Below are 26,937 nucleotides of genomic sequence, written 5' to 3'. Positions count from 1 at the left end.
GGGGGGGGGGGGGGAGTTGACAGGTTTCCCTTTAATAAGTTCTCCTTTGACCACCATTGAAGCACCAACACCAGTGTTTGCGAAACTACCACTAGATCATCCCAATTTTCGTGCACCTGTGACAATTGTTTCGCTAACCATTCTTGTATTGGATGCATATGTAGCCTTGCATGTGGCACAATTAAGATGCATGATGCAATCATACCAAGAAAGTGCATCACCTTTCTGACTTATCTGCCAACCGGCTGCATAACATGGAATCTTTAGCATGTTCTGGGCCCTTTCATTGAAGGGAAAGTGTAAGGTGTCTTCTGTTTGCTCCTAGAAATTGTTTTAACTGGCTGGCAACTAAGCTCCACTTTCTAGCTCAGAGTAAACCAGAGTTGATGCAAAATGTTTATCGTCTGCTGTTAACAAATCTGTTGCGTGTCTCCCCTTATGTCCAGTTAAGGTACACTGGAATTGATTGTCTGCATAGGTGTGCCACTACCACTGCTAGTACCCTTGTAAAGGCAAGAGGGGTTGGGGTAATCCCAAACGGGAGTACTTTGAATCGGTAGGTTGCAGCCCACCCTAGGTACTTTCTGTGAGCTGGCAACATTGAAATATGAAAGCATTCATCTAGTGTTGTCTAGAGTAAAGGAATGACCTCCTATGCGGTTGTCATTCTGAACTTTTGAGGTTTGACATAAGGTCGAACACTGGATGTTTGTTTTTGTCTTTTTTTGGAACAAGGAAGTACACATAATAAATACCCTTGCTTACCTCTGACAGGGGATGAGTTCTATGGCTCTTTTTCCCCAGAAGAACTCTGCTGGAGAATCGGCTGGTGTTCTAAAGATATTTTCCTGTTTTTTTGGAGGATTATCACACGGTACTGCTACAAACTCTGCGCAATATCCGTCTTTGACAGTTGACAATACCCACTTGTTGGATGCGATCCCCGGCCATACGTGGGGAAATTGTGAAATGCGACCCCCTACTGCAGTGAAATGGGAGGGGACCTGAAGCAGGGACTCATTGCTGTTTGGCCTCTAACCCTACTATGCCCTCGCCAAATGGCCTTTGGAAAGAGGATTGAGAAGTTGGTAGTTGTCCCCGATTTGTGTGCCATGAGCTGGTGCCGCTCCCCTCCCAATGTATAGTCGGACTGGGCTGATGTTCTAGCGTATCCTTGCACATGAGAAGTGTGTTGGTTGCAGTAGGACCCTCTCTGCATGAAGAGTTTATTTGCAATCTGTCCCAGCATTTTCAGGGTCCCATGCTCCTTTTTGGCTGTTCCTAGGGAGTTGTCCACTGCTTTGCCGAATAGAACATTATTTTCTATTGGCATGTTAATAGGTGTGGCATGCGTCTCAGGTTTGAACCCAGAATTTGAGCCACGTGTGTCGTTTGATGAAGAGTTCCCTCTGCTACAACTCTGCTGCGTCAAGTGCATTTTTGAGAATGGCATTTGCAGTCTGCTTGCCCTCCGCTAAAGTTCCCCTTCCTATGGAGAGATGTGTTTGTGCTTTATAGGGTGTTTTTCTAAGAACTCAAAGTCATCTTATTTATAGTGTTCTCAAGTGTACCTTTAGTCCAGGGACAACCAGTCGGGATGTCTTGGAGTGGAAAGACCATTTCCTCCTCTTGCCTTGCATGTTTTTTCTTGTGAAGTGCCTCTGGGGAGGTGGCTCCCATGTATCCCTGACATTGGCATTGTCAACAGGCACTGAAACAGTCTTGTTTCCGCGGCTGGTTTGGTGACCATGGTATCCAAGCCACGGAACGACTTTTGCTTGGCATACATTTGGGATTAGGAACATGTGCTGAAATTCGAGCAATGGGCACAGAGGTTTCCTGGGACGCAGAGCCGCCTTCTACAGGGGCAGGTTCCGCAGCCACTTTTCCACTTTGCGACAGGTGTGCCGAAATATGTGGTGTGGGTGTTTGTGTTTAAGTGTCAGCGCCTCATGCGCCGCTCGTGACCCCACGTGTGTTTCATCGGTTTGCTCGTGTCGCCAGAGGAAGCATCCATAGTGCGGGCGCCTGCCTTCCGGGGCTGGAGGCGGGCACCCGGATATCATACGTTTTCCAATCAAATGACTCCTCTGGGTCACTTATGGCGCTAGGACTGTCCTGCTCTGCCTTGGATTCCTCATTGACGGAGGGGTATTCTGATGATGCTTCAGCTTGTATTGCGTAGGCTGCCCAGCACTTTGACCACCAATCTTTAAGTTTAGTTTCCTGGTGGCCTCGATGGAGACTATGGTTGCACACATTGTGCATCTTTTCCAGGGAAACGTCCGACTACATGACAAGTAAAAGGAGTTTTCTCCATCATAAGCGCTGGAGGACAGTGAGACGTAACAATTAATGGGGAATATAAATGAAGGCATTCCCTAAAAGATGTAAATGCCTCCCCCACTCCTACACCATTCTCCCCCTACTCAGTAGGCCTAAGTCTGAAGGATGGTAGGCCGTCGGCGAGGCTCTTCGATCTGTTGGGAAGGCATTGTCAAAGTCCCAGTATGAGTCGAGCGAAAATGCTGAATGAGAGAAATAACGAGCTTGGTTTATAATATTAGAGGCTCAGTGACGAACAGGAACTGCGACCAGCCCAAAGGCAGAAAAAACAGAGGACCTCAATGCATGAAGGACCATGGGTATAGTACACGTCACAGTAGCGATAGTATAACAAACATGCCCAGTCGACATCCTTTCAGTTTTGAAAGACGCTCGACACCAACCACTAGATGTCAGCCTATGCAAAGCATGAGATTTTAAGCAGACCCCACAAGCCTCAGAAATATATAGATTTTATTCTACGGGGCAACAAAGAGGTATGCCTCTTACCACAGTCCATTCATCCACTGCACTCAAGTTCATTCCCATTACAAAATGCAGAAGGGAAAAATGAAAGTCATACTTTCACAGAGACAGCAGAAAAATGCAGCAAGGAGCGTCTAGAAATGGATTTTAGCAAAAAGCCACAGATGGGGCAAAATAATACTAGGAGTTAGAAATGCTGGGGGCAGGGAAAGGAATAAAAGGCAATGGGCATGAAATGGAGGCAGAGACATAGATCCAGGTTTTCTTTCACTAGGTATCCCGGGCAACCTCTCTCCCCTCATGCTCTGAACTACCACTGTTTTAATGGTGTCACATAAACCAACTGCCCCACCCATCCTATAGCTTCAAATGGAGTTGTGAAATGCTAAGCCTCACTGGTAGGTTGCTACACCTCGGCTCAGTAATAGCTATGGTATTCAGTTGATCCTTGGTTCCCCAAAGTCCAAAAGGTCATGGCCTTCAATACTCAGAGTGCAGAGATTAGCACTCATAACCTCACCCAACCCATGCCCAAGATGCACGCTCTCTTAGTAGCAGACTCCTTCCGTTCTTCATTTCTGTTTCAGTGAACATGCTATGTGTGGTGATCTACCCCAACAGCACAGAGAGTTGTGTAACGATACCAGTTTGTACTCAAACCTGTTTTTGTGGAACACAAAAGGTACCTGAAGGGTCAACAGTGGAGTATACTCACATCTTCCTGCTTTACCACTGCCACCTTGTTGATGATCTCTTTGAAGGTTTGTCGATGATTAGCTGTAACAAATCACAAGAGCGACTGTGAGACAGACACTGAGCTTTGGTAAGGAAATTGCGGATGAAATAATGAAGGCACTAAACTGGAAGAATTGCAGAGCATAGGGTAGAAGTAACATTTTAAAAAGGAGAGGGCAGAGGAAGACACTAGATCTTTTAAAACAAAAAAGTTACAAAGACTAGAATACATGCATTTCACCATTACCTAGGCACAGTAACGGCAGATCTGTATGATATGTACCATCAGCCAGGCCCAGACCCCTCTCACATCCCAAGACCACCCCACCCAAACCTAACTTCAGTGTGCACACCACCACCCACAAGACAACACATGCTCACACCACCCCTACCACCACAGCCTGCAGTGGTTCCAACCAGACTATGCCGTCTTCGTACCCGCACCTATGCCCCAGACCACCAACCATGAGAAACAAATAACTAGGCAGCTGCACATCCTTAACATACACACCACTAACCCACAGCCACTCAAGGCTCTGATCTCCCAATTGGTTAAGCCCACCTACTCCCTCAACCCCCCCACCCTTTCTGCCCTCCCAACAACCAAACCATTTAGCGTGTGGCCCCATCAACGTTCGATCAATAAGTGCCCATGCCATGGACATCCAGGATTTAATTCTGGACATCCAGGATTTAATTCTGGAAAAAGACCTGGACTTGCTAGCCATCACGGAAACCTTGCTGCATGCTGCTGCAGGCCCAGCTCTATCCCTCGCCATCCCGCCTGGATAATCCATTCGCAGAGCAGACAGGCCTGCCAAATCTAGCAGAGTCGCTGCAATTATCACCAAATCCTCTCTACCCATTAGAACCTCACCACTACCCTCACTGCCAGGCTACAAACTCCTGCTCACTAAAATCGACCCATGCCACCAAACCACCATCAACGTCCTTTTACTATGCCGCCAGCACAACAACCTCAATTCACCCGACACCGACATCTCGCTCCTCCTCTCTCCCCTTTTCAAACCCAATACCATACTTGTACTACTTCGCGATTTTAATGTTGGATTCAAATGACACCACAGATTCCAAGGCCATTGCCCTTAGTGCTCGTCTACAAGAGATGAGCCTCACTCAACAAATCACCCCCCCCCCCCCCCCCAATACCAAAGGCCGAACCCTTGACTGGGTACTCGGCCCCAATATACCCATCACGGTCACTACCATCAACCCTCTACCATTGACCGACCACTCCTTCATCCTCTTCTCCTGTATTCCTTAATCTTCGACCAACCGCCTCCCCATCATAGGGAGATATACCAAACTCTCCAAGGGGATTCTCAAAACCACTACTGAGGCTTCCCTCGCATCATTTCCAGATAGCAACTATCCTGAAACCATCCCTGCTGCCTAAAACGCCACGCTCCTATACACACTTAACTACCATGCTCCCCTAAAACTACACTACAGAAAAAGACTATTAAAACAACTGGTTCACTGAGGAACTACTCACCCTTCACAGACATAAAGGGGCTCATGAACACCTATGGAGGAAGAACCCCTCCACACCACACAAAGAGGCCTTCCTCCCTGCAGCTATGACCTACAAAGCAAGCAGCCATTATCACCACTAAATCAGGCATTTACAACACCAGTATAAGTGAAGCCAGTTCAAACACAAGGGTACTCTTTAAAATATTCAAGGAACATGCGTTCCCAGCACCTCCCATCAACAGCTTTCCCAAAGACTAGGCCTGGTGCTCATTAGTCCAATCTGCTCTTGCAAACAAAAGACACCCTCAGACAAAACCATCCACAAGCAAACTATGCCCTTCGCTAAAGGTATGCCCCCCCAATCACCAAGACAACCCCATTACCACCACCTCACCCCTCTTTCGCTTCTTGCACATCTCATCTGAGGATGCCCAAACCATCATGCAGCGCCTCAGGCCCTCCAATTGCTGGGGATATCTACCCTTCCCACATTATCAAGATGCAAGGCATAAATTAGTTTTCAAAAATTGATTAAAAGTTTGATAATTAAGATATTTTTGATTAGCAAACAAACTTATTTGATAAGCAATGGTGTACTAATATTTTTAATGTCACAAGAAGTTATTTGTAACCAAGACATAAAAAAGAGCAACATTTATGTGTACCACTGAAGTAAGACCATACAAGACGAGTCTGTAAAATGTAAAGGTTTGCTGCATGAAAGAACTGTTCATGCCTAGCATGCCCACACAGTTCTTTGGCGCTTTACGGAGTAGAGGAGATTACTGCTACACTCGCTCTCCCATTAGTCCAATTGAACATGCATGGGATGGGGGTGCCCACACTTCTAGGATACATTGCAAAGTGCTTGAAAGTTTATAAGAACTGCTGCAATTTGGGAGAGGCAGTTTCAGGTTGGAATTTGTTCTCATTGCCGGTCCGGTCGTTGGATTTTTTTTGCTTTGCTGCTAATAAAAACTTTACCAAACCTACCTCAGTCATCATTTGGATCTTGGGTATTGAATTATTCTGCAACCGTGTGACATTTATGAAAGAACATACTATGTTGAGTGAGGGTGGGCCAAGAGGAAGTGCAATTGCGGAGTTAGCCATTTGGATAGATGTAAGACTTAATGCAACAATTAAAATATATTGAGACCAATCATTGCGACCCGATACGCTTGAAGTTTACATTGCGCTCAGGACCATTTATTGTACTGTTTAACCTATATCTACACATTTCATTAAATATTCTGTGCTTTTAGCACTAGAAGAAATTAATTCTTATTAGAGCAGCACCGATAACAGTAATAGGTGCTACCTGCTGTTGGTGGCAGGTGATTTCAATAATCAATTTGAACCTCTTACTACAAAAGGAAGATAACAGCGGGGGAGTGCGCCACTGTATCCCGGTTTCTCACAAATTGGCAGCTCTATTCAACGCCTTGGGACCACCCAGCAAACTAGACATACACAGGTTGAGTATGCAAGCCACCCAGTCTACATTCTGGGCTCAGTCGGACACTGGAACCTATTTGAATCTCAAAGGTTCAACGGTAGATAGAAAGAGACTAGGGCCCAGTTTGCTTAGCTAGAAAGGAGGGAAACAGGGACACCACCTTTCGTACTAGCCCAAATTGATCTCTGTTGCACAGATTACTTCCAAGGGAGAGCAGTTTTAATAAGAATTTATGAAGAATTGGTGACGATAATCTCTCAATTTGTCAACAATCCTGCTAAAAGTATTAAGCAGCAGGCTAGATTGAGGGATTCTTGATTTGACAAAGAATGCCATCTGACCAAACAAAAGCTTTTAAGGTCACGGAAATCGGACACAGACTGTCATGTTGTAGAGTTAAGCCACCCCCATAAACACATAATTAAAAACAAGGAAACAGAAGATGAAAAAGGGAAATGGGAAGCCCTTAAACAGGTCTCTGTGAACAATGACTATAGCAGATTTTAGCACTTGATTGCTAAATACGGAACACTCTCCCAGACAGATTAGGGTCTAACAAAACCAAGGATAAATGATTTCATAATTTATGTAAACTGTACAAGCCGGGCGAATACAACAACAGAGCTCGACAACATGTCTTTTGGGTTTCAGGTGTAACTAAAAAGATATATATCACTCAGAGCGACCCGTTTCAGGCATTAAGTGCTCAAAAACTGGGAACTGCTCTGTGCACTGATAAGCCACCGATTTACCTATTCAACGCTGAACCAGCATTATGGGTCCTGTTTTTAATCATCTTTCGGATTAAAAATAAATATGGCCAATTGCATCCCTAGCAGTTGTAAAAGGCAGGAAATCACCCCATTTTCAAAAAGGGCAATAAGTCGATCCCTGCTAACAGATCCATTTCTCCAATTGCTGGTTTATCAAAGGTGTAAGGAAACATTTTAATAAAGCACTTCGCGAAATTAGGCGAAAAAGAAGATTTTCTAGTGGATAATCATCAAGGCTTTAGGAAATCATATCATACAGTCGATCAGGTTTTCCTTTTATTTGCAATTTTAAGTAAACAGGACAATACTTGGTTATTAATGATCAAAAGCAGTCAAGACGTGCCTACATTCCTGTTTAGGAAACGGCATTGCAAAACAAAAAATATCATTTTTAAAGAACATTTAATCGAAAGAACATGCTTTCATTTCACTTGTCAATGACTTTTCATAAAATGTAAAATGTAACAAAAGGACCGAGATGTGAATAAAAGGTAATGAAAACAAATCAAAATCATAAACCTGGCCCGAACAGTACGCCCTACTGTAAGGTTGGCTGCAGTGGATTCCTAGTTTAAAGGCCAACGTGTGTGTTCCCCAATTGTTATTAATGGTACTATGTACCTCACAGTGAGATAGGAGAAAAAGAACAGAAAGAGAGGAAGGTTTCATATTGAGCTTGAAAATACAATTCTCGCTGTACTAATTATTTATATACAACCTAATGAAACATAAATCCACATAAACGGAAATTAAGTAATCAAAATGAAGTAGGATGTGAACTAATTATCTCCTATGTCCTGCAACGCATATTAAATATCTAAATAGCCGGGGTCCATGTCCTACTGAGCTATTGCCCACACTCCCCCACTTCATGTCAGTGCACATGACCAGCATACGCTTGAACGAGACTTTAGCTTTTGTCTTTGAAATAGCATTTTATAGAGTAGATTGTAGTATACTCTCAGAGCCATTAAAAGAATTTAATGTACCAAGTGAAATTCTAAACCAAAGGAGGCTATAGGAGGAGAACACTGCTACTCTGTGCTATGGGCCAGAGGGAGCACCAACTCATTCCCAATCTCACGACGGGCGAGTTCTGACCCCCTACTATTCCTTCTTTATATAAATGAATTGGCTGTCAGAATATTAAACAAGGAGGCGGATGCACCACAAGTGTCTGCAAGGAAAATAGCTGTTTTGTATGCAGACAATTATTTCTGACACTATATTGGGCAACAAAGCCACTCAAGGCAACGTCTGCATTCTGCATAGAAAGAAACCCATTAGAAAGGACTAATGGGTTTGACACAGAAAAAGCATTTGACTGCGTGGAGTGGTCCTTCTTATTCCAGGTAATGCAGAAAATGGGCTTCAAGGGGGGGGGGGGGGGGGGGGGGGGAGGATTTCCTGAAAATGATGCAGGCCAATTACCAGGCACCCACCATGAGAGTGGCTGTGAACGGGACTATGTCCAGACCCTTTAGATTAAGCAGAGGCACGGAACAAGGGTGCCCGCTATCGCCAATACTTTATGCGATCTATCTAGAGCCCCTTTTACAGGCAACTAGGAACTCTGAGGGGATAAGAGGCATCCCATTCGGGCAGGGGTTTGGGGGGGGTATAGCAAAAGGAGACAGCGTTCGCAGACATGTTACTTACGCTAACAATGCCAATGGAGTCCATTCAGGTAAGCACGGCTCTACTCGAGATATTCGGAGCGGCATCAGGCCTGAAGGTTAACATCGGCAAATCGGAATTACTGAATTTAAATCTGAGGGCAGGGGAGCGGGACTGATTGAGGGCAGCCACCCCCTGTGTGTGGAGCCCGGACGGAATCAGATATCTGGGAGTGAAAATCACGGCGACCCTTAAGGGCTGGTCTGCAGCTAACTATCCCCCACTGCTGAAAAGCATCAAACGGGACTTTCAGAGGTGGAGGTCCCGTCGGATCTCATGGGTGGGAAGGCTGGCCTCTGTTAAAATGGTTGCGCTGCCGCAAATACTATATCTCTTCCAGGCAATACCTCAGGCGGTACCAAAAGTTTTCTTCAGGGAGGTGGAGGCGGTGACCAGAGAGTACCTCTGGGAGGGGAAAAGAGCAAGGATCAGTAGACACCTGTTGATGGCGCCAAGAAGGGAGGGGAGTGGTGGGGGGGGGCTTGCGCTCTCAAATTTTATGCAATACTATGAGGCTACACAGCTACGAGTGATTAGAGTGGCTTCAGGAGGGGGAGAGTGAGCAGAACAAACAGTGGGTGAAAATGGACAGGGCAGTATATACACAGACCAAGAACCATTCAAATGGGTAACTCATTTAAATGACCAAAGCAGCATAGGCCAAATCACATTTACGAGAGCTCCATCACCAAATTAGTTGCAGATAACTGGGATAAACTTGTGATATCTAGGGGAATTACGACCTTCCCCTCCCCTTTGCACCTATATTTAATAATGGGGAATTCACACCGAGACTAGAGAAGGGAGCGTTCACAAAGTGGCAAGAAGGAGGGTGCACGAGGCTACGGGACATGTTTCGGGGGAAGAAATACTCTCATTTGAAGATTGAAAAAAGGGAATTCCCAGTGAAGGAAGGTGATGGGCTTAGATATGTGCAAATACAGCACTGGGTATTGCATCCCGATGTTAAAGGGGCAGCGATAAGAAAGACCACGCAATTTGCAAAAATGTCTCTTATCCCATGATGGTTCCAAGGGGCCGATCTCCAACTTATATAGAATACTAGATGAAGCAACTCCTAGAGAACAGTGGCCGTACATGCGGAGGTGGGAGCGGATCTTGGAGAGACATTGAAAGGAAGGAATGGGAGAGGTTGTGGTGGATGATACCTAAATTAGCAAGAGCTTCCCAGCTGCAAGAACCATGGTATAAGGTATTACTTGGCTGGCACTATACGCCAGCCCGCCTTAATAAAATATACCCGGGAACGCCAGGGAATTTCTAGAGGGGCTGCGGATGGAGAGCACAGTGGAGCATATCTGGTGGAGGTGTTCAAGGGTTGAGCCCTGCTGGAGGGAGAGAGAGCGCAGGACCAGGCCTACGGGCCCAGAGAAAATAGATCACCGGAGCAGATCCTATTGGGAGTCAGAGCGGGGGTTGCTGGGAGGGAACCCAGATCACGTGAAAAGGTGAGGGTGGTGCTGACACTCGCAGCTATGTCACTAATAGCACAGAGGTGGAAAAGCGCAGACGTGCCCATGATGCAGGACTGGCTGCGGAAAATCTGGGAAATAGTAGCCTTGGAATGGCCAACGTATGCCATGGACAAGAAGGTGCATAACTTTGCAAAGGATTGGGCTGATACATTAGCCTTCCTCAAGGACGACTTTCGGGTCGCATAGTACCCCCAGAGGCTAAAACTTTTGGACCTATAGTGACTACGATAACCCACTAACGGAAGGAATGGACCAGGGACCACCCGGAAACTGCTCCCGAGGGAGCGGGTAAACGTTCTATATGTTGTAAAACCAATAAAAAGAGTTTAAATAAGGAATAAAGGGGAAAAAGAGTTGGAAAATGGTCCACAACCAGGATAACAAAGGGTGAGCGACAAGAGAATATGGAACTGAAACCGGATTAGCAACAGATGAGGATAAGGCTGCAAAACCACCATCTGAACTACAGAAGTTGCATACCATCCCCGTTTACGCCCTAAATACAGGTATATACTCCAATCAAAACAAAAAAAAATACGGAGCTCAAATGCCCCCCAAAACAAAAAAGAAAAAATTGACACACAAGAGCTTCTAACTGCTTCCATGCAAACAGCTCCAAGGATAGAGTTGTGTGGGTTGCACCAGCAGAGCAGTGCTACAGGAAGTAGTCCCAATAGTATATTGCCTGATCTGAAGAGAAACAATATAAAACAATGGGCCTCATTACAAGTTTAGCAGTAGACTTGTCGGTAAAACCGACAGGCTGTCGCCAAACTTTCGAATTATTCCGGCACCCGCGAATGGCCAATTGCCTGGTCATTACGGCCCAGCCGAACCCGGTAATTGCCCATTTGCGGGCGCCGGAATGAAATGCTCCCAATTCCCATTTGAGCCCCATAGGGCTCAATGGGAATGCGGAGGTCAGGTGCACCGGCACCAGTCAGAATGGTGCGCCGGCACCATTCAGAATGGTGCCGGTGCATCCGACATGATCTGCTCGCGGGCACCAGTACGCCTGCAAGGTCAGACCTGGTGGGCGGGAAGGCACCCGCAAGCAGAACGCGTAGTTTGCCGGTCCGGTAACAACAGTACCGGCAAGCTCATCGGTACTGTTGTTACCAGACCGGCAAACTTATGAGGCCCAATGTATTATTAGATCAAAGAGCATGGATTACAAGTTATACATTTTAAAGTTTTTGTTTTGCTTAAAGAACCCTATTAGAAATGGGAATGATTTTTACTCCCTAATAAACACAATTCACTCCCACCATAAACCTTTAGAGTAAAATACTCCCACTTGAAAACCTTATCTTCAAAGAAGAGCCTATAGTTTGGATCCCCATTCCGACATGGTCTTTAATAGCTTTTATATTCGAGTAATTCTGTCCCAGCAAGTTGGCAAACTGCTGAACTGTACAAATTTTAAAAAGGGTATTGTTCCCTCCCCAGCAACTATAGACCCATCAGTCTAACTTGATAGTTTAGCAAATGTTTATGGAAAGATTTTCCTCAACAGACTGGAAAAAAATGGGTCTCCGATGCTTGTATTATTACTGAGTTACAGGCATGAAAGAAGCAGCATTGATCAAACTGTGTACATTTGATTGATTTGAAAGGAGGGGGGCACGCCTGCAAACCTGCTTTAATCCCATAATCGTGGGTATATAGGTAATGGCTGTCCCCCTGCTATTCAACCTGACACAGACAACCGTGTCCTCGTGATGTTGAATAATCCGGTCCAAAAGACACGCAGCTATCCCCCAGGCGACCAATTTGGACCATAGCCTGCACCGGTCTGCAGTAGCAAACGCTGCCCGAAAGTCCACACAAACTACATGTAATGAAGTAAAGAAGGCAACATGGGGCGCAAACAACAAAAAGCCTCCAACTGCGACTGACCCGTTAATTGCGTGGGGCGGCCGAGCGGTTCCTGGCTGCTTGTAAATAGGCTAGGTGGATGAATGCCCTAATCCACCATAACTGTATAAGTACAAGGAATGACCTAAAACCACTAAGCACCAATGTCAAAACATCATAGATAAATTAATACACAAGGTGCCACATCGTGAAAACTTGTGTATGCAGCTAGAGATGAAACCCCACAAACAAACAGCCAACACGTGTTTCAACCAACTGTGGTATTTTTCCAAGGCTGTACATACCATCCACAATGTGGAGTGAAAGGGTAGAGCATAGCATGCATGAAAAGACTACAATTGTCAATTCATTATCCCAACACGAGAGCAAAAAATGAAGCAGCGAACAAGAAAAGGGAAAGGGAAAAACCAAGAAATAGCTACATTAGAAATTGTCAAAAAATTAAACACAGTTAATACACGTCAATGTGTCCGTTCTACTATAGAACCAAAGAACACTTACATGTGTAATTAACAATTAAGATCACGAGTTTTCCGAACTTTCTCAACCTCCTGATCACGTGAGGAATGACAAGGACTGAAGGAAACCACAAACGCGTCTCCTAGAGCTCCTCTTGGAGGAAATTCCCTGGACAGTACAGTTTGCCCTTCCTGTTCGCGAACAGATCCACTTGGGTTCCCGAAAGGGTGAACATCTCTTGAAGGACTTCCCCCGAGCTTCCCACTCGTGGCAGACTGTGCTCTTCCTGCTCAGAGCGTCAGCCACCATATTCTCCTCTCCGGCTAGGTGAACTGCCCAAAACCAGAGCTGCATTGCCTCTACACAGTGGTAGTGACCCTATACCTCCTCTCTTGTTGAGATAGTACATGGCCACTGTGTTGTCCGTCATTATCAGGACATTCTTTCCACGTCCAGAGGGCAGAAAAGCCTTCAGCACAGGTTTGATTGCTCTCAGCTCCAAAAGGTTGATGTGTAGTTTGGACTCCGATGGAGACCAACGACTGCTGATTGTCAGATGGTTGGCGTGGGCTCCCCACCCTGTGAGTGAGGTGTTCGTCACTACAGTTATCTCCGGCCATGGTTGCCAGAAAGGCTCTCCCTTCAGAATGTTGTCCTTGCAAGCCCACCACAGTAGATCCTGTGCAGGCCTGCTTGGAACAAGTAGGTCTGACAAGTTGCCAGAGAATTCAGACCATTGTGTTCCGAGAGCCCATCGAAGGGATCTCATTCTCAGCCGAGCCTCTGGCACCAGAACAATGCAGGAGACCATGAGGCCGAGCAACCTCAAAAAGTCAAAGGCCACCAGATGCTGGGCACTCTGAAACTTGGAGACCATCTGCAGAATATCTTGAGCCCTCACCTCGGGTGGCGAGCTCTTACCCCAAGGGTGTATCCAGTACAGCCCTGATGAACTGGAGCTTTTGAGAAGGTATCATATGGGACTTCTTGTAATGGAGGGAGAAGCCCAGTCTGTGAAGAGAGTGGCAGGTGATGTTGAGATGATCCAGGACTTGTTTAGGAGAACGCGCGCTGATCAGCCAATCGTCCAGATAGAGATAGATGTGAACCCCCCTCTCCGGAGACCTGCTGTCACCACTGCCATCAAGTGAAAACCCTCGGGCGGTGGTTAGCCTGAATGGCAGAACTCGAAACTGATAATGAGAACCTCCAACAGCAAACCTCCGGTACTCTGTGCTTTTGATGGATTGGCACATGATAATAAGCATCCTGAAGGTCCAATGACACCATCCAATGCTGGAGTTGGAGAGCCTGAAGGATCTGAGAAAGTGTGACCATCTTACTTGTCCTTCCTGAGGAACTTGTTCAAGTATCTCAAGTCCAAGATGGGTCTGAGTCACCTGTCCTCCTTGGGCATTAGGAAATGTGGAGAGCACCATGCTTTGTTCCTCTACGCTACAGGCACTGGTTCTATAACATCTTTCTCTAGCAGGGTCAACATTTCCTGCACAAGGAGCTGATCTGGAACCCTCAAAGAATGCCTCCCCAGTGGATGGTTCTGAGGTCTTTGAATGAAGGGAAGGCAGTAATCTTGAGCTATGGTTTCTAATGCCCAAGCAATTGAAGTAATGTCTCGCCATTCTTTTAAATGCTGAGACAGTGTGCCTCCCACTGGGGTTCGTGGCTCAAGTCCTTAGAGCTTTTGAGGCAACCGACGCAGTGGCTGTTGGTAAGGACGCCCCTGCTTGCACAGGCTTTGCACCTCGCCCTCGTCCACCACAAGGGAATCTTTTTTTGGCCTCTGAACAGCCATTCCTGTCGCTCCTCCAAATGAGGAGTAATAGCAAAACGATCTACCCTCTCCAAGGCGGTCTACTGGGGTGAAATGGCTGAGGCTGCCTAATAGCGGCACCAAAAGATTTGGCTACCGCCTTAGAGGTCTGCAACTTCTCAAGGATTTTGTCGGCATTGTTGCCAATGTTAAGGAGTCTAGATTGCACATCCGGTGCAAATCCAGACTCCTCAACCACGCAAATCTGGGTATTACTTTGTTTGTTGGCATGGCTCTGCTGATGCTTTCAGCAGAATCCAGATCCGACTGAAAGACTCTCACATAGCTTCCTTGCCATCTCAAACAATAGCCAAGAAACCGTCTCTTCCCCCCCCCCTTCAGGAATACGCTCAGCCGCCATAGAAATACAGTCCCATAGAGTGCATGAATACTTTGCCAAGGCACATGTGGAGCTGGCTGACTTCCTGCAGAAAATGATTTCCTTGCCCATGCATCTGCACTTTTGTCATCCCCATCGGGAGGAATGGTTGGGTAAGCTGCCAATTTTGAGGTTGCAGTAGCTGCCTGAACCACCAGACTTTCTGGGGTGGGGTGTTTTGACAAGTAGTCAAGGTCACAACTAGATGGGCATTATTTTCTTGTCAAGTTCTTGTTTACTGCCTGACTTGACTCCGGCGTCTCCCAATTGGCAGACACCCTTTTTTGAAGCGCAATATGGAAAGGTAAAATGGGATCCATTTGCGGACCCTTATCAAAAATGTCTGTTAGATCATCCTGCTTGAAGGGGATGGTAGGTCTACTCCATCCCAAGTAATCTACAACCTTAGACATCAACTGTCTATATGATGCATCTGCATGTTGACCAAATTCAGGTTTACCAAATTCTGGCTCTGGTGAAGTGTCCACGCCACAGGCTGTTTGTAAGTGGTCATAAAGATCTTTTAGCCTTCACACCTCTGATATAAAGCTATCAGTGACATTTGGTGTACCATATAGTAGCCCAAAAGGCGCATCGTTATGCAATAGCTCATTTTCCTCAAAGCGAGATTAGTGATTTAAAATAAACCTTTCTAGGTAAAGAAGTATAGGTTTTCTCTGGTATGGGCATCGAAAACCTAAACTATTTTGAACTTGACGCTTGAGGAGTCGTCGATATTTTCAATTAAATAATTTTCGACTTCGATGGCACCAAAGGCTTTGATGGCATTGATGGTGTCGAAGGGAGGATCGCTCAGTGGCAACATGCTCACCTTGGTAGCAAGACGACACAAAGCAACAGGTTCGATCCCCTGGTCCGTGCTTAGAAACCTCTGGGTATTTAAGCACATTATAAATACTCAACTAAGAGAAAAAAAACAATTACGCAACTAAAAAAATAACTATTCCGGCTGCGCGAGCGCTTTAAAAAAGCAAATAAAAAAAAGAAGGCACCGCTGGCGTCAATGGTGCAGCTGGCGTTAAGAGCCTCGATGGTGTCGACGACCTAGTCGACTTGTGGCTCGAAGGATCCTTTGACGATTTCTCATCGTGTCGAGGCCTCGACGGCTCTTTATTTGGATCTGGCCTTCGTCCCAAGCGTGGCATTGAACCGACTGTGAGGAGGTCAAAGAGGCAATGGAGATAAAAGACAGCCCCATTCTAACTTTCAGACCCAGCACCCAAAATGTTACATCAGCAGGACAGAACAAAACTACATATCCCATAAACCACCACGGGAAATGGAGACCAGGTGGGGGAAAAGACAAAATGAACAAAGGGAAGCGGTATAGATACAGCCCTGTCATGCGGTACAGCGACAGATGCCCCCATAGCAGTACAGGTTGGGATGGACAAAGTGCAGGGAGCAGGGTGGAGGAGTGAAGGCAAACTGGCTGCAGGTGTGGGAAGTGGGCAGGAAAGGCGGGTGGAAGCTGAGGGGAGGAGCAACGTATGAGTTAAAAGAAGCCCCGGGAAACTCATCAGTTGTCTCATTACAGCAGCAGCCCTGGCCGGAGATCACAGAGAAGTGGGAGGAATCCCCAGGTGATGTACACTGGGCGTACTAGGAGGCTGAAGGCTCGGCACCGCAGAGATCCTTATCAAGAGGCAGACCCTCCGCCAGGAGAGGCTCGAAGAGCAGCAGCGCCGGGAACACTACCGAAGCGGATTCACCGACAAGGAAAGTCTGCCCGTAAACCATTTTCAAAAGGACAGTGTTTCCGTGGGTTTTCCCTCTCTGTTTTTGTTTTTTTTAAAAACCCAATTTGGACAGCTGGCGAAGGAATGGAAAGCTAGTGTCCGGGGAAAGGAATTTATAGGACCTGATAATTTTGTTTTCAAAGAGGAGCCAAGCTTAAGAGGACATTCATGCAAACTCTGAATTGATTCACGCATTTATCGAGCAAGCCTGCTGAACCACATTTAAGCACAGTTTGTTGTTTATAATGAGAGGCGGTTTAAAAGTTTAACTCAGCAATAAATCATTCATTGTGAACCCTGCATTCCGACTACCATCTACTACTTTACACTGACCAACAATATCTATTGGTATGTCTCCATATGCATTTGCTTTCATTTCAGGTTCATGAACTGTACAACAAGCAAATATGTTCCTCCATGCTTGTATGCCCACAAGCGTGTTATCCGCCCCACTATCCACTAGCATGGAAATTCCAACTCCATTTATGGAAATCATGGCATAAGGTTTGTTCCTTCTTACTCTCACTGACAAAGCCTGAACAGAGTTTATTACTACTTTTCCCATACCGTCGTAATCATCCTCTTCGTGAATTTCTCTGATCTGCCCAAACGATTTGATGTTTTTACAACGGACTACATGACGCTCACGCCCACACACTAGACATACTATGTGGATCGCCACACAGTCCTGATCATTGGCCAGGTGGTTACTACTGCTGGCACACCTGTAGCATCATCTGATCTGTGAAAAATTCTGTTCCTTTTAAGGTCCCCAAGCTCGCCCTGTGCTCCTGTTGGTGCGAGTCATGGCCTCATTTTATATCTCTCTTCCTTTCTTGTCATTTCCCCTCCTCCCCCATGGGTGGCACTTGTTTCTGAGGTGCCTTAGTCGTTTTGTTTATTGCGTCTTCATCAGAAACTGTCTTCTGGCCCTCAGAATTCTTGTCACTGTGAAGTGCCTTGATGCAGCCTTCAGTGTGCTCAATGAATTTTGCCATCTCAATGGCCCTCAGTAATGTAGGATTGCGTTATTTCCACATCTCTTAACGTATCTTGTCATTAGAACACTTGATCATTAGTTGATCACAGAGATGTTCTTCTTGACAGTGAGTAATTTGGCATTTCACCGCCACGCCCCATTTACTCTTCAATATATTCACCCACCTTTTGTTCTCTGGTGGCAAAGTGATAGCGTGCCAATATAAATGTTCTCCTGCACTTCAGAATGTTTGTCCAGCTTGGCAATAGTTTTTTCATATAGTCCCACATCTCCCAGACCAGTTGGATCTGGCAACTTCTTTAAAATGTCTTAACCTACAGAGTCTAAACAGTTGTACAAGAGAGCCTCCTCCCGTCATGTGAATAATTCGTTCCAAAACACAGCTAGCATGCATTTGGTGAACCCATCTCTCCAATCCGCCCACCGTACTTTGGGTTCACCTGGTGATGAGAAAAACCATAGGGCCAGGTACATTCGCCATTGAGCTGATTTGGCTGGTACTGGGACGTGGCACTTAATCGGGTTGCAAAGTTCCTATTACAGGCTCTCTTAAGGAGGGCTACACCCAGCCTGCTTCAGGCGCCTCTGCGATATGACCAGGATGTGGCTATTATGCTTGTGGAGCTTGTGCCACCATTGTACTTGAAATAATCAATATCATTATCTGCACCGCTGTGAACTGAAAACTCTACTTGGTGCGCAAACAACACACTGCAGTAGCTTAATAAAAATGGAGTTGCACCCAGTCTCCGTTATATGCACTAATCCTTTGCACCCTGTCTTCAGGTGCCTCTGCAATGTTTTTTTGTGGGAATGATCAGGGTGTGGCTAGAATGCTTGTGCCACCATTGAACTTGAAGTGATTAGTAAAGTTGCAGCACTCGCTCCGTTGTTAACGGTTGCCCAACCATTTTGTCTGTAAAATAGCTGCATGTCCTGTGACGTTGTAAGGTGCATTCCTTAAACATTCACCTGCATCACGAGCGGAATCTCGCAGCTCTGCGCGCGCACTGCTCGTCTCGAGTTTGGCCTGGGTGCTAGCCCTGCCCTACTGGGAAGCACGTTTTAATCTTCTTGGTGAGCTAACTTAAAAAGGAAATCATTTATCCATTTGTCTCGGCTCTCACCTCAAAGGCAGCAATCTCATGGCTTGGCCCACCTTCACTCGGGAGGCACACTTGTGGAACCGGAGGCCGCTGCTGCTGTCCTTTTTACCTTCGTCACCAGTCATGTTGCAGTGGCGAGGACTTAATTGTACATGCGGCACACAGAAAAATGATATGAAGTGTAACTTTACTGAAAGGATTGAGTTACAGCTATAATGACAACAGCGGCCCCTGGCTGGTGGCAGCTCCAACTGACCTTCCCTGGAACCCTTCCTAGCTCTAGCCCTCCCATGGTTCCAGATGCCAGGAAGATGGCAGAGATGACCCAGTGGCAAGCATGAAAAAGCACTGGTTGCTAAGAGCTGGCATAACTGATGACAAAGCACTGGAGCACAAACATAACTAGATTACACAAATGCCTACTACAATTGTCATTGCCTTAAGCAACTTGCAAACAGCAATTCATACAGTATTCCTAACACACCACAAACATAAATTGTCTCTGCCAGAACCTAACACTTAACCAACGTCCACCTGATATACACCCATTCCAGGTTGTCTGCTTCAAAGGTTTGTCATTCTGGGTATACACACCTTCCTGAACAACATTTGACATCAACAGTGCCTTTGTCGTTTAGACCAACTGTGAAGAGGATCACAACAACTTCACGGTAGTCAACAAATTGTAGCTTCAGTATTGACTACTCTTCAGGGGAAAGATTCACATTGGTGCTCTTCACTTCTGCAAATGCTGCCCCTCTCCTTCTGGATATCCCTTCCCTAGAAGGGCAGCCTTTTTGCCACTCTTGTTTCACCACTACACTAGTGGCCACTTGAAAAACTTGTGTATAGGTGCGTTATGAATGCCATATCATATCATCAAGGATAGGCTTTCTTTCCGTTTCTCCCTTGGCTTTGGCAATGTGAGTCTTCATCAGCTTTCACGATACGTTTGACAAAGTGTCGGCAACAAGTGTCCCAGCCCATGGACCTTTCATTAGCCCCCTTCTGCTGTCGGCAATATCGGCTAAATGGTGCTTGGCTAAGTCTTAACTTCTCTTGGCTTGGGCGATGCTTGCAAGTCTTGACACCAATAGTCTCTCTTGGCTTGGGCACGGCTTGTTGGTCTTAGCCTTTATTAATTTCGCCCCCTTGATTTGCTGGGCTTCCCACCAAATCACACTTAACACTACAGTCATTTAACAACAGTCATTCACCTTGGTTACAATATGTTGCCTTTCGCTACAAACACTACACTACAAACCTGTGAATTCGGTTAAGGCACGCTTCTCCATTCCCCTCGCCGTGCACAGGACTTCTGCTTTTGTGGCTCTTCGCTTCTCGGCAGACGGCTTCCTTCAGTCCGCCTTCGCCTGCGCCATCTGCTTTGGGAGAATCTCTTGCTCAGGAGGTCTTTTGAGGCATGCCAGCCACCAGAAAACTCTGCAAGGCTCTCGGGTGCACACCAGCCACCTGAATCGGCCTCCCAGGAAGGAAAGCTTCGTGGGTCTCCACAGGCAAGCTTCTTTCCTGCACGCTTCCTGCTGCTTGACCTCTGCCCTTCAGACTCCAGGAGGCACAGACCCTCTCAGGACCAGCAGCTGCAATCTGCCACATAGCGGTCCCGGCGTCCTCTCTCCTCCAGCTTCAGTACAGGCTGCTTGCACGAATCACACTGCTGCTGCATACTGCTAGTGCTCTTCTCTTGCACCCGAGGGGGTTTTTATGCCTCTCAGTCTCCCTCAGGTGCAGGTCATTGGAATTAATGATTGGACTACTCCTGCAACATTGCACCTCCTCAACCCTCTTCCTCGCCCCAGTACCTAGGGAACAATGGGACTTTAAGTCCCTAATGACAAAGTTAGTTTTCTGAGCTTGATTTGCATTTTCAAAAACACACCTTTGTTCCTCCCAATATTCTTTCATGGAATGTCTAGAAATTAGGCGCCAAACTTCATTGAAAAGGGCCAGGCAATACTTTTGAGTGGTTATTATTCCTAGACTTTCGTTCACTGTACCTTTGGGCGTCAAGAGGTCTTTTGTTTCCAAGTTTCAAGAGTTTTGTAATGAGTTTTATAACTTTCACCTCTCTTTGCAGGCAGATCTTGTGGGATAGCAAGATTATTATTGAAACTATTATATATTTTGGCATTAGGAGAAATACTGTGTCTCGTCCTCCCATTCCCATGGGCCTTTTCTCCTCGCAGGTGAGCCTCTCGCAGAACACCACCCCCCCCCCCCAAGGTCAGGATCAGAAAGTGTGTGTGCCTTTCCCTGGCCACCTGGGAGGAGATTTTAGGCAGAGCATCAGTGAGGAATCTGTAGGATTCATCACAACCCGCTATGCCCATTGCTATCCTTGAGAATGGGACTTCAATGATGGGTTAAAGCTGAAAAGGAGCAGGTGAAATGGGAGTGGTTGCTGTTTTATGACAGATCTCATAAATCAGAACAAACTTCTTGATATCAGCAAAATCTCCTAGCCAGTAAAATATGGCCATTATTTGAATTTGAGTTTTTCCAATTCTCTGGTGTCCGGCTGCCAAATGGGAACGAGCAAGTTGGAGAACTACTCGCCTGCGACTCCGTGGGACAACTATCTGCTTATGCCATACTCCCTTGGTGGTAAGGTCCCCCTCGATAAAGCAGAAGGGATTCGATTGACTTTGTCCCTTATAGTGGCCCTACTAAAGAGAATGGGCTCATTCCTTTGAGCAGGAATGTTCTCTTCTCGGGGAAGGACTGCCTCCCCAAACCCTTTTGTTACCTGCTCTGTGTCAGTTTGTTCCATTACTTCCTGGGTTATCAGGCATACGGTCTTGGGCCACACCTGCTCTCCCGCTTTATAGTATTATTGCCATGGTTATGAGGAGGATTTTTTATTTAAATGTGTTTTTTCAAATACAATCCATGAACAACCCCCCCCCCCCTCTCGGCACCCTCCCCGGCCCCAACCCCTCCCTGGCCCTCCACCCTCCCTCCCCGGTCTCCCACCCACCTAAGTCTAGAGCTTGTAATAGTACTTTGGTGACAGCCCACAAAAATTGAGTAAACCGGATCACCAGTGCGCCTTAACCTAAAGAGTCAATCTAACAGCAAGCTGCAGAACTAGTACAAATAGATTCTACCAATGACCCCAAAAACAATATTACAGAATTGTACGAACAACATGCACTTTTTTTTAGTATAAATACGACAATGGTCTGTTGTGGATTTTTAAGATTTAGATAAAGTTTTGATTTATGCATTCAGCCTGACATTGCAGTACATTCAGCCGACATGTTTTCGGCACAGCGTCTTTTTGAAGGCTGACGACGCTAATCATTATCAACAAAAACTGTAACCATTAGATTGCTAACATAACATAAATAAGCATGTAAACAAACAAAATGTACATACTAGTGGCAGGGTGGGTATGCAGATAAGGAATACAAACGAGAAACAGGGGAGAAACACTCATATGGAGTAGGTTGTTTCCCCATAATGTTCTTTGAACACAAATACAATAATTTGTATCTCATGAATAGGTTGTCCGAGTATTAAACTTCAAACCTTGAAACATGCCAGTTAGCCATGAGTGTACATGAATGAAGCACCCCATATGCTGGAACATGCATAAGCGTTCTTCTGTGGGGCCAATTATTGTCTATTTGTCTTATCCACATCCTGAGAGGCTGTGTGGTTATTGACTATTAAGTGTGTATTGGTTAGTACCATCGGGATATAGTTATTGACCTTCAAAAAACCATTAGCCAAATTAAATGGCATGAATTGAACTCACCCTTTTCACTGAGTAAAGGTGCTCTGCTATAAACATTAGAAAATAAAATCAGATATCGAGCCTGGCGAGTACGCGTCCCAAACCAAAGCCATCTCCAAACCGTGGGTGTATATAATAACTTACCCCAAACCATTGTAACTTCCAGTTAGATGCAATAGTAGCAGTTTCTCTCAAAGTACTGTGAAGATTGACAATTGTCACTAAATTATTTATCTCGTCAATGCCACAGACTGGCTATGTGGCAGAAAATCCCCAATCTTACCTTCATGTGGCGTGTTCCACTATTAAGGACCTGTTGGCCAGCGCGCCTGTAATAAACAGTAAAAGTGCTTGCGCAATATGCCATCTAAATGTAATACTTAGCTAAATGGCTACACTGCTCAGTGCTATTTAACCAGAAGCTCCACAAATAGTTTTTGGCTCCATGCCACTATAACAAAAATTAAAGAACTGAATAACTACACAATTAGAACACTCAACCAATATGGTTTCAGATGTCCTGTATGGAATCATCTGCAAAGGCAACCCGCGTCTTTTGGTCTATTTTTCTCTCTTTTTTTTTTAATGTATTTTATTATTATTTCAAACCAAACAAATAACATACATATATTGTGCAGCATTTCCAATGATACATCAACTCATTCGCCTGTTCAAACCCCCCCCACTCCCCAGCCTATTCCACTTACTCTGCCTACTTATGATGAATTAATGTACTTGAACTTCAAACTGTATCTCTATCCCACCGATTGTGATGGTGTCTCTGTACTCTGGTATCGTCCCGCGTAAGGGGAGTCAGATCCTATATCAATTGTCTCCAGGCTATTAAATCTATGTTCCTGGCCGTGACGGGATGCCGCCTGCCATACCGCCGTTTCTGCTAGTGCCCATTTCATGAAATCTTTCAGCCACACGCAATCATTGGGCCGTACCAAGCTTTCTACCTCATTGCTATCCTACGTTTCTCTAGAATGTACGCTAGATCTCGCAGTTTACCGACATGTCTGACCTGCTTTGGTCTCGGAAAAATTCCTAACAAGCATGCTTTGGGGGAGACTGGGTCTGCTGATAAGCCAATCTATGTTAAGGTCTGGGCAACCCCCTCCCAGTATTGGCGTACTTCCACACAGGCCCAGAACATATGCATTAGTCTGCAATGTTCTGGCCACATTTCGGACAGGCTTGATCTGTTGCGTTAGCAAATTTTGCAATCTTCCCCGGAGTTAAGTATGCTCTGTGAGTGACATAACTGGATCAACTGTAGTTTTGCATTTCTGGACACTTTATGGTACCCCATGGTCCTACTCCAGGCAGCGTCCGACAGCTGCTCCTGCAAATCTGCTTCCCAACATTGCAGCACCTGTGTTTAATTGCTATCTGGACTTGCTGTCAGTATCTCATATAATCTCGACACTGCGTGTCCCCCTTCAGAGATAGTGTTTCAATCGTTTCATCTTCTGCCCATATTCCCTCTGGTCTCGGCCACTTCAATTTTATTCTATGGAGAAGTGAAGCATAGTTTATATGTTGCCCTTTCCACACTTGAGACGACTTCATTAAAAGGTCATTGGACGTCCCTATTTCAATACATCTCCCAGCGTCCCCACCCCCTCTGGTCTCCCTGTATTTCCGGACATTCAGCCTAAGTTGCTCATCTTCCCCTTTCAGCTTCACCAATGAGATCTGGGGTGAGAATGGTGTTACTTTACCAAGAAAACAGCAGGCTCTTTGCCATATCATGCCTAGCTTCAGCAGCAGGGGTGGGGGGGCCTTAGGATCGCAGGGTATTGTGTTCCATATTATCTCTTTTAAAAAGAATGGGGTGCATGTCTGTTGTAGTAGCCCGGGGTCTTGGATCTGCTCATCTCACAGCCAATACGTAGTTGGCACGCCAAACAGTAGCTCTCAAAATCTGCACTTTCATCCCTCCCTGTTCATACGGTCTCTAATTTCTCCAACGACATCCTACACCTCGAATTGTGCCATAGGAAGCTCCAGCAGATCGTGTTAAGTGTCTCGAAGAAGTCCTTTGGAATACTAAATGGAACATTCGTAAAATAATGAAGCAGCCTTGAAAGCACTACCATTTCCAACTGTGTGGCCCTCCCCATCAATGAAAAAGGCAGCTTGGCCCAAAATTTCATCGAGTTCTCCATTTTATTCAATGCCTTCAACATGTTCTATCTTAAGGTCATGGAAGACCCCTACTCCCAGGCATCTGAATGTGTCAACTTACCATTTGATGGGTAACTTTGGTAACCCGCCCCCAGTCCTACCCCTATACCCTGCCAGGGGGAACAAGCTTGACTTCTGTGCATTTATTGAAATACCAGAAAGGTCCGCCTAGCATTCCAATACTTCTAATATGTATTCTAAAATTGGTCTCTGGCTGTTGTAGGTAAAGCAGGATATCATCTACATACAGGGCGATCGAGTGCATGGTACCGAGTATTCTTATGCCGGGCTCCTGATATTCCTTCTGTAACTATACGGCCAGTGGCTCCAAGGCCAATATAAATAACATGGGAGAACAAGGGCAGCCCTGCCTCGTGCCTTTACTCAACCTCCATTGCTCCGATATAACAGAGCCGGTCTTGACTCTCGCCATTGGGTTGCTATATAAATAGCTTAACCCATTTGATATACATGGGGCCCATGCAAAAACCTTTCAAAACCACCACCAGCCACGGCCACAGAAACGAGTCAAAGACCTTGACTGCATTCAGCGAGATCACTGCTAGAAGTTTTAGGTTTGATCTATCACGCGGTGCAGACGTCTTAGGTTACATGTGATATTCCTATTAGGGACGTAATCTGATTGGTCTGGATGTACGAGTTTATGAATTACTGGTTTCAGCCTGTTAGCCATCAGAGTCGTCAGACTCTTTCCATCCTGGTTTACCAGCGAGAGGGGTCTGTAAGAGCCGCAATCGTTATCAGGTCTGTTGAGCTTCAATAATGGAACAATGATGGAACTATAAGTGGTTCTCTTAATGACAGCGGCAGAATGCCTTTATCTAGTACTTCATTCACCATTGCCAACAGCGAGGGCGTGATCTCTGCCATGAACTCTTTATAGAACTCTCAGCAAACCATCCGCTCCTGGAGCCTTCCCTGTCGACAGCCCTCTTATGGTGTGTTCCAACTCTTCTTGGGCTATGGGGACTCCAAACCGGTCTACTTCTTCTGCGTCTAACTGTGGAAGATCTATCAACGCCAAGGCTTCCTCTATTTCGGATTCTTGGGTTTCTGTTGTCTCAATTATTTATGTTCTGTTGCGTCTCGCAGATCTCCCTGCTCTTCGCGGTGATTTCCAGAATTACGCTGCATTCCATTTTTATACAACCAGGCTAATAAATATTCCGGTTTGTCCCCTTCAGCACGCGGTCTTTCCACATATCTCCTATAACTCAGTTTGCTCAATCTGTCCCAATGTGCTAAGCACTCTTGCTGGAGGGCAATCGTTTCTTGGGCACTCCCACTAGGTGAATCTCGGTGACAGTCTTTGGCTCCCAATGTTATCTCGGCCTTAGCTAAATCACCCTCTATTGCGGCTTTGACCCCATTCGTTTTACATCGCAGTCCCCCTGATCACTACTTTGAAAGCCTCCCACAACATGCCCGCCGATTCTACATTTCCTATGTTGTGCGTAAAATAATCCTACACCCCTTCCCACAACTGTTCACAGAATGCTGCATCCCTTAGGGGCTCACTTCCGAGTCTCCATGTCGGAATGTGTGCTCTTGGGGAGAACAGAGGGGGAGGGGGGGTACGACACTCACCACATAGTCGCCAACAGTGCATGATCCGACAGCACCCTTGCTTTGTATTCCACCTTCTTGAATTCACTCAAAGTGTCCGCTCCGGTAATCCAGCCTAGTGTGCAAGTCCAGGGGCACTGAGTAATGTGAATACCCTCTGGTATGCAGGTGAAGGAATCGCCATACGTCTGTCGGTTTAAACGCTTGCAACAATGTGGACAGGGCTTTAGCAGGAGAAGCCAGGTGCATGAATTTATCATCTGCTCTGTCCAGTATAGGATTGAGTGTACAGTTACAGTCTCCGCCCTATATCAACATCCCATCAATGTGTGGACTTAGTGGGTATAACTTGCGGAAAGAAGCTGCTGTACCTTGGTTTGGGGCGTACGTGTGAATAATAAAGAATTCTGTGTGTTCAACCCATCCCCGTAATACCACTATCCTGACCTCCTTATCTCAGAAAGTTTCAAACCACTCTTAAAGGCACCGTCGGTGCCACACATTCAACCATGCCCCTAGAATAAGCAGAGTATGAC

At 45.9% G+C, this 26,937-nt stretch overlaps 1 protein-coding gene across 2 annotated transcripts in view; it reads right to left on the bottom strand.

Moving 5' to 3' along the window:
* LOC138580659 (ankyrin repeat domain-containing protein SOWAHA-like) overlaps positions 1-26,937 on the bottom strand; it is a 228,044-nt gene that overhangs the window by 161,669 nt on the left and 39,438 nt on the right. For both annotated transcript variants that reach the window (XM_069651375.1, XM_069651376.1), the window contains exon 3: positions 3,527-3,588. In XM_069651375.1, the coding sequence (XP_069507476.1) occupies positions 3,527-3,588 (62 nt within the window). The remainder of the gene's footprint in view (positions 1-3,526; positions 3,589-26,937) is intronic.

Source organism: Ambystoma mexicanum, chromosome 3p (genome assembly GCF_040938575.1).
Source record: "Ambystoma mexicanum isolate Mex_15411 chromosome 3p, UKY_AmexF1_1, whole genome shotgun sequence".
NCBI lineage: Eukaryota > Metazoa > Chordata > Amphibia > Caudata > Ambystomatidae > Ambystoma > Ambystoma mexicanum.
Note: the sequence above shows the minus strand (reverse complement) of the source record. Positions and strands in the feature narration are given on the sequence as shown.